General features: G+C 40.2%; 1 protein-coding gene across 1 annotated transcript in view; it reads right to left on the bottom strand.

Annotated features, from left to right (window-relative positions):
• Nucleotides 1-16,375, bottom strand: part of LOC133517342 (phosphatidylinositol 4-phosphate 3-kinase C2 domain-containing subunit alpha) — a 76,840-nt gene that overhangs the window by 36,795 nt on the left and 23,670 nt on the right. Inside the window, exons 8-15 of the mRNA XM_061850628.1 lie at nucleotides 12,839-12,929; nucleotides 11,963-12,106; nucleotides 11,734-11,819; nucleotides 10,640-10,877; nucleotides 8,918-9,093; nucleotides 6,670-6,883; nucleotides 3,560-3,764; nucleotides 2,949-3,146 (exon numbers count right to left, since the gene is read on the bottom strand). Of these exons, the coding sequence (XP_061706612.1) occupies nucleotides 2,949-3,146; nucleotides 3,560-3,764; nucleotides 6,670-6,883; nucleotides 8,918-9,093; nucleotides 10,640-10,877; nucleotides 11,734-11,819; nucleotides 11,963-12,106; nucleotides 12,839-12,929 (1,352 nt within the window). The remainder of the gene's footprint in view (nucleotides 1-2,948; nucleotides 3,147-3,559; nucleotides 3,765-6,669; nucleotides 6,884-8,917; nucleotides 9,094-10,639; nucleotides 10,878-11,733; nucleotides 11,820-11,962; nucleotides 12,107-12,838; nucleotides 12,930-16,375) is intronic.

Below are 16,375 nucleotides of genomic sequence, written 5' to 3' on the forward strand. Positions count from 1 at the left end.
TATTTGACGCTGACTGTTCATCTGATTGACAATGTGTCAGTCAAAAACGTACTTACTCATTTCAAGTGGCGATATCGTTTAATAAAGAGGTCAATAAAGAGATTGATAAATGATACGTGATAATTGTTTATGAAAATCAAAAATACTATTTGAAATCATCCTATAAGTGGTTTGACGTCATTCGCACTTTTTGTCCGACCCCTGCTTGTTAGTATGTATGGGACAAATCTTGCAAGTTAGGTTAAATAAAAGCTTGTAAAAACCGAACAAGTGCGAGTCGGACTCGCCCACCGAGGGTTCCGTACTTTTTAGTATTTATATTATTTTATTTTTATAATATAATTTAGTATGGGTAGCATCGTTACTGGTGAATTTCCAATATGACTTAGAAACTCCGGTAGCCGTCTAAAAAGTGTAACGTCCTTACGGAAGATGTCGCTAGGGGAAAAAAATTGCTAGCTATGGATGAGGTCTTGATGGCTCAGATGGTCGAGAGCTGAAGTATCGATCCAGAGGCCGTGAGTTAAAGTTCACCCAAGGCAGTAATTTTTCCACTTTGAAATTTTTAGTATTTGTGTAATTGGGACCGTGCGAAGTGCATAGTGGGGGTAAGTAAAGCGATCCCAGCGCATAAGGTGGTAAAAATTAGAACTAACTGCGGATAGCGTCTTTAACATTTCGTACGTCATAAGGCTCGAAATGAAACTTTAATTTACGATTACTCCTGAAGTATTCATTTAAATTATATGGTGTAAGGGACCATTGAAATCTGTATGAAATGCTTAATATAACTAACGTATTTAATTTGATAATTATTAATACTATATCCGTGTGTATAATAAATTATCCTTAAAAGATAGACATTCAACATCGCGGACTTTTTTGTAGACCCAAGAAAAAGAGACTACCCCACCATACATTGTGTTGTTATAGCTCAAACGGATTAAGCAGCGTTTTCATTTAAAGCTCCTAGCCAGCGTGATTTTTTTCGACAACATCGTTATATTTCAACCAATTTGTCAATTATGACGACCGGTCTGGCGTAGTGGGTAGTGACCCTGCCTATGAAGCCGATGGTCCCGGGTTCAAATCCTGGTCAGGGCATTTATTCGTGTGATGAGCATGGATATTTGTTCCAGAGTCATGGGTGTTTTCTATGTATTTAAGTATTTATAAATAATTATATATATCGTTGTCTAAGCACCCTCAACACAAGCCTTATTGAGCTTAATGTGGGACTTAGTCAATTTGTATAATAATGTCCTATAATATTTATTTATTTAATTAATTACACAAAACTGCTCGCTGACCCTGAATACCAGCCCAGCCCAGCAACTTGGTCGTAGAGCACCTATCCGTTGTCGTTATGGTTGTTGTTGTTGTTCTGGTTGTGCGCGTCGTTCGGACGACGAGTCTCACGGGAGAATGTAGTTCTCCAGCAACTCACTCGGCAAGATATACAATTGGCTACTTGACTGTTTTTAGGGTTCCGTAGCCAAATGGCATAAAACGGAACCCTTATACTCGTAGATTCGTCATGTCCGTCTGTCTGTCCGATTATGTCACAGCCACTTTTTTCCGAAACTATAAGAACTATACTGTTCTAACTTGGTAAGTAAATGTATTCTATGAACAGCATTAAGATTTTCACACATAAATAGAAAAAAAAAACAATAAATTTTGGGGGTTCCCCATACTTAGAACTGAAACTCAAAATTTATTTTTTCATCAAATCCATACGTGTGGGGTACCTATGGATAGGTCTTCAAAAATGATAGTGAGGTTTCTAATATCATTTTTTTATAAACTGAATAGTTTGCGCGAGAGACACTTCCAAAGTGGTAAAATGTGTCCCCCCCCCCCCCCCCCCCCTGTATCTTCTAAAATAAGAACACGATAAACCTAAAAAATATATATGATGTACATTACTATGCAAACTTCCACCGAAAATTGGTTTTGAACGAGATCTAGTGAGTAGTTTTTTTTTTAATAAGTCATAAAATTAAAAAAAAATTTTTTCATCAAACCCATACGTGTGGAGTCAGAAAAGGGGTAGGAAAAAATGAGTTTTAGCCGATATAACAAAACACGTGCTCATTATTTTTTGCTGCTTTCAAACATATACTCAAACCAATCATTAACTAGCAAGTTGTTTTGAGCATCACTTTCTATATGAGTTAGAAGATTTAGTAACTTTTTAGTACTTTGGAGGACAATTTCTCCCAATAGGTTGAGTTTCGGCAGCTAAAAAAAAATACGTGTCCGTTATTTTAGACTACTCTCTAACATATATCAAAATGAATCAAATCGGAGTCGGACAGTTGGGTACCCTTCCTTGTAAGACGCGCTCAATCCCTTGCTGTTTTCAAATCCCATCTTAAAGACTATTATCTGTCCCTTCCTTAGTGTTTCTGTCCGCGTTACCGGTTATCACTTTTGGCAAGAATTATATATTATTGTATATATGTAGGTATATAATTAATATAATTATGTAAGTAGTATGTATGTATAAGATGGTAAGGGGTTAAGTACGGTACCTTTTTAGGTGCATAAAAATGTAAAAAATGAGCGCTGTCTCGCCAACAAACCGCATAAGCAGTTTGGCGAGTAACTTTAAAATTAATTATGTATATGTGCCTTTGAAAAATAAATGAAAAAAAAAAAGTATATGTATTGTCTTACTGTTGTAGACTTCAATTTTAAGGGTATTTTAGTTTTAATTTAGTTTGCTATTTAGTTTTGCACCTCCTAATTAGTTAATTTAAGTTTCATTTTTCCACAACCTAAAGGTTGTCTGGAAGAGATCGCTCTGTAGCGATAAGGCCGCCTGTTGTTTACCTCTATCTTAATGTATTATGTGTTTCCATGTACATTTTTTTCAGAGGTTGTGCAATAAAGAGGATTTGTATTGTATTGTATTGTATTGTATTGTATTGTATTGTATTCACCCGTCAAAGTCGAACAGCTGTATACTAGCCCAGCCCAGCTCCACCTGGTCGTAGAGCACGTCCCCGTTGTCGCCGCTCTGCTGGTCGCCGTCGGCCTCGTTGTGCGCGTCGTCCGGGCGACGAGTGCGGCCGTATAGTGTTAGAACGAGACGGGCTTCGCGTGGCAGCTGGCTTATTGGGACGTCTTCTAGGTTCAACCTGGAAAAAATATGTTGCTAAGTTTAAGTGGCGGTTACAAATTGAAAGGCATGTATGGGTTTCATGCGTAGAATGCCTTCAACGATCTTTTGACGTAGTGCACCTAGCCTTATAACTTATGATATTTCTTTATTTTTGACTGACCAAGTATCAAATATGATGCTCTGATAGAACCCAGCGCTGTCTATATTAGAAGTCTGGGTAAGCCGGAGCGTTTTTAGCGGTCTTGTGCCAAACTGCACCTAGCCTTATAACTTATGATATTTCTTAATTTTTGACTGACCAAGTACCAAATATGATCCTCTGATAGAACCCAGCGCTGAAGTCTGCATAAGCTGGAGCGTCTTCAACGGTCTTGTGTCGAACTGCACCTAGCCTTATGACTTATGATATTTCTTCATATTTTGACTTACCAAGTATCAAATATGATCCTCTGATAGAACCCAGCGCTGTCTATCTTAGAAGTCTGCGTAAGGTGGAGCGTCTTCAACGGTCGTGTGCCGTAGTGCACCTGGGCATGGAAAATGTAGTCCTCATGGTTCCAACTTGGTGGTAGGCGGTGGACTGCCTCTATGCAGAATAGTGTTGTTTCTGTCATTTTGTACGCTGGCGTCGCTTCTGTGGACGATATTAGAAAGTTTAGGCTATAGGGACCGTGCGCGTTGGAGGGTCTGCCATCTTGTGGCCTGAATCGGAACCATAAACATGCACATGTACACGTCACGTGTTTTCTTGTGTTTTTATAGAAGGTTCTGCCATCTTGTGGGCTACATCGGAACAGAAAACATCACATTTACACCTTGCGCCAATTAATATATCTTATACCTTTAAACGAGCAATTCTTGTATGTATATATATATATAATATACTCTAACGATTTCGCTGAAATTTGGTATATGGGGGTTTTTGGGGGTATACAATCGATCTAGATTAGTCTTAGGGAAAACGCGTGTTTTCGAGTTTTCATGCGTTTTTCTTTCGACGCAGAATATGGTCGCTAATTTCGTATTGCCCGCCACTGTCCGTCTGGTCCAGCGGGTTAAGACGCGGACGGCTAAAAACGAGTGATACGGGTTCGAATCTCGCCCGGTGACTGACTTTTTTTTATATGTTCAAGTTTATATATAATTTTTTAATTTTTATTGTTTTAGACAAGTTTGATTTAGTGAAAAAATTTAGTTATGAGTATCACCTATACACCACCATATTACAATAAATAGTTATAACTCGCCCAGGTACCTACTATAAGCTTAAATGATAACAAACAGACCTTTAGTTCCATTGAAAATAAAAGAATACATAATTAATTACAGATCGAAACAGGGAAGGTGTTAGGCATCTTCTTGTCTGTCACGCGTACAGGGACTCCAAAACATCGGTAGGTAATTAAATGCATGACATAGTAGGGAATTTAAAATGGTATACAAAATCAATTAAAAATATATGGTATCGCTACAGTTGTTATGATTATATAGTTTAGCTTACGTGCAAATAATATATAGTTATTAGGTATTTATAAGAAAACATACAATATTTATGGAGAAAATATGGAACTTCGCAGAATGCTACTGTATTTACAACATCTAAGAGTCTAAAGAAAGTATGTTTGGCAACATTAGAGCCACAAAAGCTAATATGGAATGTTTGGGGGTTGCGAGTGGGAATACAGCGAGGCAATTTGAAAATATCTTTTTCAAGAAGATCAGGAGAGTCAGTTTAGAAGCTTATTTAAAAACTGTGTGTGTAAAAGTATCGATGCCTTTGAGATCTGGTCCGAATACCCTAGACTACACGCCGCACTAACGTATCAATACTAGACCAACTCAAATTGGAATACGTCTCTGTCATATTGTATAATATACTTGACTTGGTACATACTAGTTATGTACAGAATGTAGCATTAGTTTATGAGACTGCTAGTTTAACAGTCCAGACGCGGTTTATTTATTTAGTATAAATTTTATTTTGACACTTGGAGAGACTTTACACCTCCAAATTTTATTAGTGTTAGTACTCTGACATTGGGGACCTTTTACATCTCCAGATTTTATGTGTTTTTAACCATAGAGACTAGACATCTCTATTGTATTGTAGTAATTATTTATTTTAAGATTATTATAATGTAATGTTTACTCAGGTATTGGCTGTTGTATTTATAAATGTTGTTATGTATTTTTCATGTCGCTATATGATGTTACTATAAATGTTGTATTGACTTGTAAAAGAGCCCTTGAGCCCTACTTGCAGAATAAATTTTTGAATTTGAATTTGAATTTGAAAAGGAACCTAGAATATCCACCATCTGTCTTCAACGAGTACGGAGATACTTCGGTCACAAAGCTCGCAGAGACCCTGGCAACTTGGAGAGACTTCTGGTCATGGGAAAGGTGGATGGCAGACGGCCTAGAGGACCAAGTCCAACGCGATGTGACCAAATATCCGCCCAGATGGACATCACACTAAGCAACGCTTTCCACAAAGCAATCGACAGAGAGAAGTGGAGAGCTGCCATTGGGAAAATTAGAAAGCGGAGACCAGCAGACCGACTTAGAAGAAGAGACAAAAAAGATATGGATGATAAAATTGTTGAAAGGTATCGGCTATAGTTTATCATATATGGATCTTGAAAGCTTGTAAACAAAAAACAAGTGAGTCCGGTATTCGACAAATGGGGTAAGAACACCATTTTGTATTTATAAATACGTCGTTAGACGAATGGCCACGTGTTTTATTTAAATCATTAAAAATGCAAATGTAATAGATAAGACTACAAAAATAGATCGTATCTCAAATTTGATAGTTGTTGTAGATGCTATATAATCCCGCTCAGTCGTAGTTTCCCTTCTAGGTCGGCACTTTCGAAAAAACAGCGTCTACGCCAGTTGACATTAGGTTCCTAAGCTCGGTAACCTATTTGAACATTCACCGACGGAGCGGCAGAAATAGATAGAAAATACAAGTTGCGTTAATAATTTCTCCCGGGCGGTATAACTCGTAAAAGGCTTGTGTTGTGGGTATATCAGACAAAGATAAACGATAAATACATAGAAAACACCCATGATTCTGGAACAAATATCTGTGTCTCATCACCATCGACTTCATAGGCAGGGTACACTAACCACTAGGCCAGACCGGTCGTCAATTATATTCGTATGCTTTGTGAATGTCAGCTGCCGCTCCCTCGGTGAATGATCAAATAGGGTGTCGCTCACTAACTAGCGGCAAAACTAGGCATTATTGGGATGGAGTGTATAAGGGAGAAGTAGAAGAGGGAGCTGGAAGGGGTAGACCTCGGCGGACTTTCTCTGATCAAATCAGGGAAATCCTGAAGAAAGGCCAGGTCAAGAGCACCCTAAACCGACGAGCGTGTATGAGGGATGTCATGAAAGTGAAGGAAGCGAAAGAGGTATGTCAGGATCGTAGCAAGTGGAAATCCGTGGTCTCTGCCTACCCCTTCGGGAAATAGGCGTGATTATATGTATGTATGTGTATGTATTGGGATGGAATAGTTTACAACACTCACTGTCAGACGCGCCCTGCGGGGTCAAGTGCGAGTCGGCCAGCTGGAAGTCCAGCAGCCTCGTCCTGGTGTAGAGCGCGACGAGCGCGCGCACGGCGCCGCGCACGCGGCCGCACTGGTGCCGCACGGCCTCGCGCGCCGTCGCCGCGCGCAGCGACACGGCGCAGTACTGGCCCGTGTCCGCTTGGATCTCTGGCGTTATCAGGTTGCTGTTGCCCTGGGGAATACAAATTTTCTATACTTGACGACCGGTTTGGCCTAGTGGGTAGTGACCCTGCCTACGAAGCCGATGGTCCCGGGTTCAAATCCTGGTAGGGGCATTTATTCGTGTGATGAGCATGGATATTTGTTCCTGAGTCATGGGTGTTTTCTATGTATTTAAGTATTTATAAATATTTATATATTATATATATCGTTGTCTAAGTACCCTCAACACAAGCCTTATTGAGCTTACTGTGGGACTTAGTCAATTTGTGTACTAATGTCCTATAATATTTATTTATTTATTTATTTATTTATTTATTATTTATTTATACTACAGGCTTCTTTAAAAGCCCATCAACGTGCTCACTAGCGCCACTGCTAATTTTTTTTTTATACTACTTCGGTGGCAAACAAGCATACGGCCCGCCTGATGGTAAGCAGTTTCCGTAGCCTATGTACGCCTGCAACTCCAGAGGAGTTACATGCGCGTTACCGACCCTAAACCCCTCTCCCCCTCGTTGAGCTCTGGCAACCTTACTCACCGGCAGGAACACGACACTATGAGTAGGGTCTAGTGTTATTTGGCTGCGGTTTTCTGTAAGGTGGAGGTACTTCCCCAGTTGGGCTCCGCTCTAGATCTGGAATAACATCCGCTGTGCTGTGCCCTACCACACAAAGCGAGATGACATTCACAATACGCGATTATATAATTTTAACGATAGATATTTAAAAAAGGGGGCTGGTATGTACTGTATTTTGTATTTAAGTACCTTTTCAACACATTATAATAGTTTTTACGTTGCTGGATTCGTCAATCGTCCAAAGATAAAACGGCGGTTTTTGTTTTGAGTTCATAGATCGACGAATCCAGCAACATAGAAACTAGTTTGATGTATGTATTCAAAAAGTACTTAAATACAAAATACAGCAGCGGGCCCCTTTTTTAAATACCTATCGCTAAATTTAAACAACAATTATTTTCCAGTGGCGCTAGTGAGCACGTTGATGGGCTATAATGGATGGAATGAAGTACACCCGCCATTCTGACTGTCAGGATGGCGAGTGTACTGTTTTTTAATGATAACTTTATGTACCGTGAGGTACAATTATTTTAAATGAAGGTACTAAATAGTACAAATTAGGTACAAAAATATGGTATGCTTTTCAATTATTTTTATTTAGGTACACCCGCCATTCTGACTCACCAAACGTAGTTGCTTTCGTGAACGCGTCAAGAGTGTGTTTCCACTCCTACTAAAAATTAAGCATAGATAGCTTTAATAGCTTGGAAGACAGCTTTGGAAGAGCAAGTCCGTTCTGCCCCTACTGTTATCAAATTATGAACCTTATTGCAACTAGGTAGGAGTCATATGTAGAACAAACGTTTGTAAGACGATATAATGATTATTCTATGACCTGATGATAACTTCAAATAAATATCGAGAGATCTGTTTTTGAGGTGTAGAATAGAATAGAATAGAATTTTTATTGGTATTAATCATACACTGTCAGTTACATTATAATAATTAATAACAAAATGATGACAAAAATTAGATAAACATGTCAATAAATCATTTAAATGCACTTAACTATAAATTAATAATGTCAACAAATTATATAAAGAAATTAAAAACAATAACAAAAGATATTAATTCAAATTACCATCATAGAAACGATTTATAATTAAAAAATAAAATAAAAATAATAATAAGTAGTTACAATTCCATTAACGCAGATGTTCGATATGTGATCTTGGACATATTAATCCTCCAGGAACTCATTTACCGAGTAGTAGGCCATGTTTGTGCAATACATTTTGAGCTTGCGAACAAAGACACAATCTGTCGAAACGGTTTTGATTGACTCAGGTATTTTATTATAAATTTTAGCACCCATTAAACCAAGAGACTTACCGGTTTTCTGAAGCCTATGCGCGGGGATAGCCAGCCCTCGTTTCCTCCTTGCAGAATGACTCTTTGCAGTCTGGAACTCATGCGGGCTTCCTCTCACATACCTACCTACCTCGAATACATACTAATATACATACCGATGCGCCCGTAGCTGCTTGAGCGAACGCGTTAAGCGTGTGAGTTACATGTAGAGTTTCTACTCCTCCCGCCAAAGCACAGATGGCTTTAACAGCTTGGAAGACTGCTTTGGGAGAGCAAGTGCCTTCTGCACCTACTACGCCTACTGCGCGAGATAACTCGCCCTCTAGTGTTTCTGAAAAAAATTAATAGCATTATCAAACTCATACTTACCAAAATTGCCGGTTTAATATCAAAATTACAACCACTACATTGTTTTTCTTGTATTACCTAGCTTGTCTAAAACCTACTGGCTCGTAGCTTCCATCGTTAACAGATAAGTACCTGGGCGACCGAGCTTATGACTATTTATTGTAATATGGTGGTGTATAGGTGATAATCTTAACTACATTTTTTTACTAGATTAAACTTGTCTAAAACAATAAAAAAAAAAAAACTTGAACATATAAAAAAAAAAACAAAAGTTAGTCACCGGGCGAGATTCGAACCCGTAACACTCGTTTAGCAGTCCGCGTCTTAACCCGCTGGACCAGACAGACAGTGGCCGGCAACACGAAATTAGCGACCATATTCTGCGTCGAAAGAAAAACGCATGAAAACTCGAAAACACGCGTTTTCCCAAACATAAGACTAATCTAGATAGATTGTATACCCCCAAAAACCCCCATATACCAAATTTCAGCGAAATCGTTAGAGCCGTTTCCGAGATCACAGAAATATATATATATACAAGAATTGCTCGTTTAAAGGTATAAGATTCTTAAACTTTATCGCAAAGACATAAAGTCAATCGAACAATTAAAAGTACACACTGAACCGAAGCAGATGTTTCCCTCACCAACCCCTGTGTTGGGGAGGTAATCGATAATTTATCCGCGTGGCTAAAGGGTCCGTGCGCGTTGGAGGGTCTGCCATCTTGTGGTCTGAATCGGAACCATAAACATGCACATGTACACGTCACGTGTTTTCTTGTGCATAGTAGGTTCTGCCATCTTGTGGGCTAAATCGGAACAAAAAACATCACGTTTACGCCTCTCGCCAAAAATCTGACAGCTCCTGTGCTGCCTGCTACAGTTCATGCACGCTCCCTAAAGAACTAAAATTTTGTTACTTTGTGTCCAACTTGTTTACTACTTGTTTGTCCTTTACATTACTATTATTCTACGCCTAACATTATATGTAACGTTTTCAAGCAAAAGGTACCACATCACCCCGTCCATAACGCGCGCTGACAGGTTATTCGTATAAAGGTACGAGCAAATATCGTCCTTATAGTAAGCGACAATGTAGCGCTGGTGGCCTAGCGGTAAGAGCGTGCGACTTGCAATCCGGACGTCGCGGGTTCAAGCCCCGGCTCGTACCAATGAGTTTTTCGGAACTTATGTACGAAATATCATTTCATATTTACCAGTTGCTTTTCGGTGAAGGAAAACATCGTGAGGAAACCGGACTAATTCCATTAAGACCTAGTTTACCCTCTGGGTTGGAAGGTCAGATGGAAGTCGCTTTCGTAAAAACTAGTGCCTACGCCAATTCTTGGATTATTTGTCAAGCGGACCCCAGGCTTCCAAGAATGCCGGGACAACGCGAGGAAGAAGAAAAAGAACATAGTAAGCGACAATATGATACCTTTTAATTGAGAACGTCACATATTAGCTACGCTACGAATTCCACTAAAATCTATCGTTTCGTCGATTTCATAGGAGTTTAATTTAACTCACCGAGCAAAATTGACAAATTGTCAAAAGACAATAACGGCGCCGCTCCTTGCACAGGAATCAAATCATCTAAAGACAGATGCGCGTCTCTAGCGTCGTCTCTTTCTGTCCTAGCCAACGCCCGATCCTTGCCTTCGTGAAGGCATAATCTTACGTCCTTTTCTAGCCTAACGCACTCGCGTATATAGTCGTATTCGCTTAGCGAGCTGCCTGGCGTTAGGTATTCTTTGGCACCCCATACCTGAAATTCAAAAAGAGTTAATAGAGGCCTAGTAAAGTCTTATTAATTAAGTTGTTTAAGAAAAATAATAAAAAAACAACGGGTTGCACTCCGCGAGTGCCGGCAGAAGTGAAAACTTGAATATTAACGTTGTGCATTTTTGATATTTTGAAGAAATTGAGTAGCAGTTTTATAAAAAGAGATAATTCACTATTATACCTACGTAAATAAATTTGAGTGTGGAAGATATTTTGAAACGCGAATTTTAGTGTTAATATATAACATATACAGAATAATTCATGAGACGTGAGCAGGACTACAGCCTACACAATCAGTAAATGTTAATGAATCGTTCACCATCATATTAAGTAAAACAATCACGCTTCTTTTCTGTTATTTAACTTTTTGGTAAGGAAAAATATAAGTATCTACAATCATGGACACACAACAACACAAAGATACAATACAACACAATTAACAGAGATTAAACCTCTTTAATCGTTATGACAGCACTTTGATTATGAAGAAAATAAAATGTCACATTTGAAGATACGATTTTTCAAAAGTAACCAGGCTTCGATGACATTCAATTTGCACGTCACCATGATGTCACGTGTCCGTCTTACGAATTTTCATTCTGACGGTCACGTGATCCTGACGAGAGTTTAACATTTTTTCCCCATCACAAAAAGTGCACAGCGCCGCTAAAGAAGTTTTCACTTCAAAAATATGTGCCGGTCCCTCAACGCAACACGATCGAAAATGTCGAACGTCCTTCAAAGTAAGTGCTGATTAACACCAAGTAAATTTTCTTTTATTTATCATATTAAAATAATGAAGATTTCACACAAATTACGAAAAAAATACAAAAACTTACTCTTAACATATATTCAGACATATCATCCCTTGCATCTTCGAGTGAACAAACTACGGTCAATATCACATGTTCTACGGTCGACTCCACTGAAACGAACAAATTTAAACCGTATTAATACAACAATAAGTTGCATTTTAGTTGAGACTGATGTGGCACATGGCGACCCTGCCTGGTATTTTATAGTAAATTAGTCTTTATAACGATGCTGTTAAAGTGTATATTAATTTACCATCGGATGTGAAGGTGATCGGTTCCTCGGAATGGTAGTGGTGGACTAGAATCTTGATGCTGGTGTTGGGCGGGTACTTCCCTCCCGAGCGCGCCGCCGCCACGTGCCCGGGGTTCGTGGCGTGGTCGGAGTAGACGAATCTTTCTGCAAGAGTAGTAATAGTACTTTTCTGCCCTCCGGGCGGAAAGCGTCAACTTTGCTCCCGCTGCGTTAAACGAAGTTGCCGCTTTCCGACTATGTCGAGCAGAAAAATAGTATGCGCACCACGGGAGGAAACGTAGGACATTCCATGCCGCGTGTTTGCCACCCTCGCCTTGGGCTCGGATAACAATTTTACACGCGGCACGCAATTTCCTACTTTTCCTTCCTTGGGACACAAATAACTATTGTGTATTAAGGGCGGTAAACAAAGGTGGTTTGCGAACAAATGTTAATTGCCCGAAGCCGAATTCTTGAACCGCCCGAGTTACACATTTTTCACCGCACTTGTGAGGAAAAAACTAAATATTAAACGAAATAAATCTTAAATACGGTGACATTTCAAACATTCGTCCGCCATATTGTCATTTTTGACAGGTTAGGCATCGAAGGCAGCGAAGGCACAAACCTATCCGGCATTCAGCCAAAGATCCCGAATGTCAAACATGTATTGAGATGGTTATACTGAACAACCCAACAGCCACAAAATCGCGAAAAAAATCTAATGAACACCTTAAGGACCCGACGTAGACGAAATGTATGAGGTAAAAAAAAACGATTTACATATCGGACCCATGGTAAACCTTGTTCGGTATGACCATTTCAATACATATTCGACATTCGAAATCACGACCCCACAATCACCCAGTGTTGACCAAAACTTAAGGTAATACTTACTTCTTACATCCAACACCATCTTTAAAAACGCGTTGTGCTCGCTGTCACTATTCCTCGTTCTACATTTCACTATGCAGTCGTACAATTTGTTCTGAAATCGATAATTATAAACATTTATTTTTAGAGTCCGCAACAAGTTCGGTTCTCCATACAAACTTAATTACGCTCTCATTTTAAACCGACTAGCTAGACCATTTTTATACGTGCAGCCTGTGGGTCAAGTGTACGCAGAAATCTCTCAACGCCTTACGCATCCAGTATAATAACGGTTTCAGGGTGTTCTTGGGGTTGCCTCGTTTTTGCAGTGCGTCGGGGATGTTTGCGGAAGCTCACGTAAATAGATAGCTTTCAAGCCATAATACGTAAGAGAGTGGCCTCCCTGATGCGCCGTGTTAGAGTCAGCCCCGACAGCCTTCTGAACACTGTTAGTACGGTCGCCAAGCCGCTCCGAGGCCAGATTTAATTGACTCAGCTCGGCCTTACCCACAACTGGTATCAATGTGTTCGGACAGTTCTCCTGATCACCGTACATGCGGTAGTAAAGCGGAAAAATGGTGGAGGGGATAGTAATGACGTCACAAAGGTGGCGGCCGGACCTATTCTTTTTGGCGGTGTATCTCGAAAACCACTTAACCGATTTTAATCATCGAGGTGTCAAATAATAGCTTATATTATGGAGATTATTTTCTTTTCTACAAACATTTACGTGAAACCTATAGGAAAAAAAATAATCACAAAAAACAGTTTTTTTATAAAATTATTATTTTTTATTTTGTAAAAATCGCCGTAAATATTAGCATTTCGCAAATTTTGTTTCATATAAAACATATTGCTTCATTATCAAGGAATATAATGAGCCTTAAAACATACAGATCGAGTAATAAACAATGAAGCTACACTCATTTATTTGCGCATGGGTAACGATAACTGGCTTTTACCGGTCGAAACTGTGGTGACTGTTACGATACGTATTGAATGGAATTTATAGAGTATCGGTTTTAATTACTGAAATTATAATTAAAATTATAAAAACCAGACACAATAATGTTACCTTACTTCGACGTTTAGTCTCTTTTTTCGTCTTAATCATAGGTAGGTACATATTTCTTTTTACTTAAAAATTTTATACAGGGTGAACTTTTAACCACCAGTCATACTCTGCGCAGCGACTTTATAGGTCATACTTAACAACTTTTACTATGGGACCAATTCCGAAATCGCGAAAAAAATTTTGACTGTCCTATATAAAGGTGCGACCAACTTTACCAGACCAACACTTTTCCAAACTGAGCTACAGCTGTCCGATGAAGTTAAGTACTTAGGACTAACTCTCGACAATAAACTCAATTGGAACAACCACATCAACAAACGGATAGACAAGGCGGGAGTTGTCTTCTGGCAGTGCAGAAGGATGATTGGTAAGAGGTGGGGACTCAACCCGAAAATTACCCTCTGGCTCTATAAGACGATAATCCGCCCCTTACTCTGTTACGGTGCTCTGGTTTGGTGGCCAAGAACAAACCTAGGCAACGTACGAGACAAACTACAAAGACTTCAAAGGCTCGCATGCGCGGCCACCACTGGCTGCACGAGGTCTACCCCGACTGCAGCCATGGAGGGTCATGCTAAACCTTCCACCGCTGCACCTACACATACAGCAAGAGGCCAGTCTCTCAGCGGTAAGGTTGCGAACCCTCAAGATATGGTCTAACATCACAGGAGCTCTTCACACAAAATGCCTGGAAAAGGTGTATGACGAATTTCCAGTGCTTAGGTCAGGCACGGACCGGATTCACAAACAAGCTATCTTCGATAAAAGGTACAAAATACAGTTATATGAGGACGACAATCATGAAGGACTCAATCCCCGGGAGCTGAGAATCTTCACTGATGGGTCTAAAACAGACAGCGGATCGGGCTCTGGAACCTTCTCAGAAGACCTGAACATGTCGATCACCACTCCGCTAGGAGCCCATAACTCGGTATTCCAAGCTGAGTGCATGGGCAATCATAAACGCGGCGGCTGCCATCACTGCAAGGAAGGTAGTAGGATCCTCCATCCGCATACTCTCCGACAGTAGAGCAGTCTTAATGGCTCTAAATAGCCATATAGTTACATCCAAACTTATACACGAATGCCACGAACGACTAATGGAGGTATGTCATAATAACAAGATCACCCTACAATGGATCAAGGGACACAGTGGATCCCGAGGTAACGATGCTGCGGACAAGCTTGCCAGGCAAGGATCGAATGCGGGGGCGATTGGTCCGGAGCCGATTCTTCCGATACCATTTAGCAAGGTACGCTCAATGCTGCTGGCACGTACAGGGAAACTACACACAGAACACTGGCTGAACCAGACTGGATGCAGACAGGCAAAAGAAGCCATGCCTGGCATCAACGGAAAACTCACAAGGGCGCTCCTGCAACTAGGGAAGGTCCGACTGAGTATGGTAACCAGTGTCATAACAGGTCATGGACTATTTAACAAACATCTTTTCACAACAGGTGTCACAGACAGTCCCCTGTGCCGAGGTTGCATGGAGACAGAAGAAACAGCCTCTCACGTGGTGCTGGAATGCAGCGGAGTGACTCCATACAGGGCTAAACATCTCGGATCTCCGAGAGACCTCCCCGAGGTCCTACTCAACATCAAAGGTTTGATAGGATTCCTCGAGGAGCTGGGCTGGCAGGACTAGCCCACCCCCAACATATCACGCAAAATAGGCGCAAGTCGTCGAGTTGCGGAAAAAACGCCCGAATACAATACAATACAATACAAGGTGCGACCAGACCGCAGCTTAAAAAACGGTCACGATACGGAATCGCAGTGACGCGTCGTATGCGTACCGTTTTTGACGCATGCTCCCCACACCGCTGTTTAAAAAACGGTGACGGTACGGAATCGCAGTGACGTGCTTCACGCGAATCTTTTTTGTTCGCAAAACAGTTGCGTCTTTTACGTCACCGGTACGGTGTCTGCCATAAGATCTGCGTGTAATATTTTTTGCGATTTTTACGCAGTTCAATTTACGGTGCGTCAGCTTATTTTAAGCAGCGGTGTGGCGAGCATGCGTCATGGACCCGGGTACGTCCTTAAACTACGTCCAAAAGAGAGGTATGGGCATTGTGAATGTCATCTCGCTTTGTGTGGTAGGGCACAGCCAGTGGGTGTCATTCCAGATCCAAATTTTCTTGCGTGATTCGGCATTGGTCCCATAATAAAAGTTGTTCAGTATGACCTGTAAAGTCACTGCGCAGAGTATGGCTGGTGGTTAAAATTTCATCTTATACCTATATTCGACACAAGTAGTAAGTACTTACAGACCAACTATGATACACATTTTGCCTGTATAGTGATACATAGTGAATAAATTAATACCTGATTTAAAAATAAAACAAAAATAACAAATAGCATGTTATTTAATTCAGTAATCACTAATCAGTCTTAAACAATTAACATCATACTTTTAGATTAGACAACAAAATGTATATTTATACTGTGTTTCGACTTGAAAGATTTTACTGCTTTA

The sequence above is a fragment of the Cydia pomonella genome, chromosome 4 (assembly GCF_033807575.1).
Source record: "Cydia pomonella isolate Wapato2018A chromosome 4, ilCydPomo1, whole genome shotgun sequence".
NCBI lineage: Eukaryota > Metazoa > Arthropoda > Insecta > Lepidoptera > Tortricidae > Cydia > Cydia pomonella.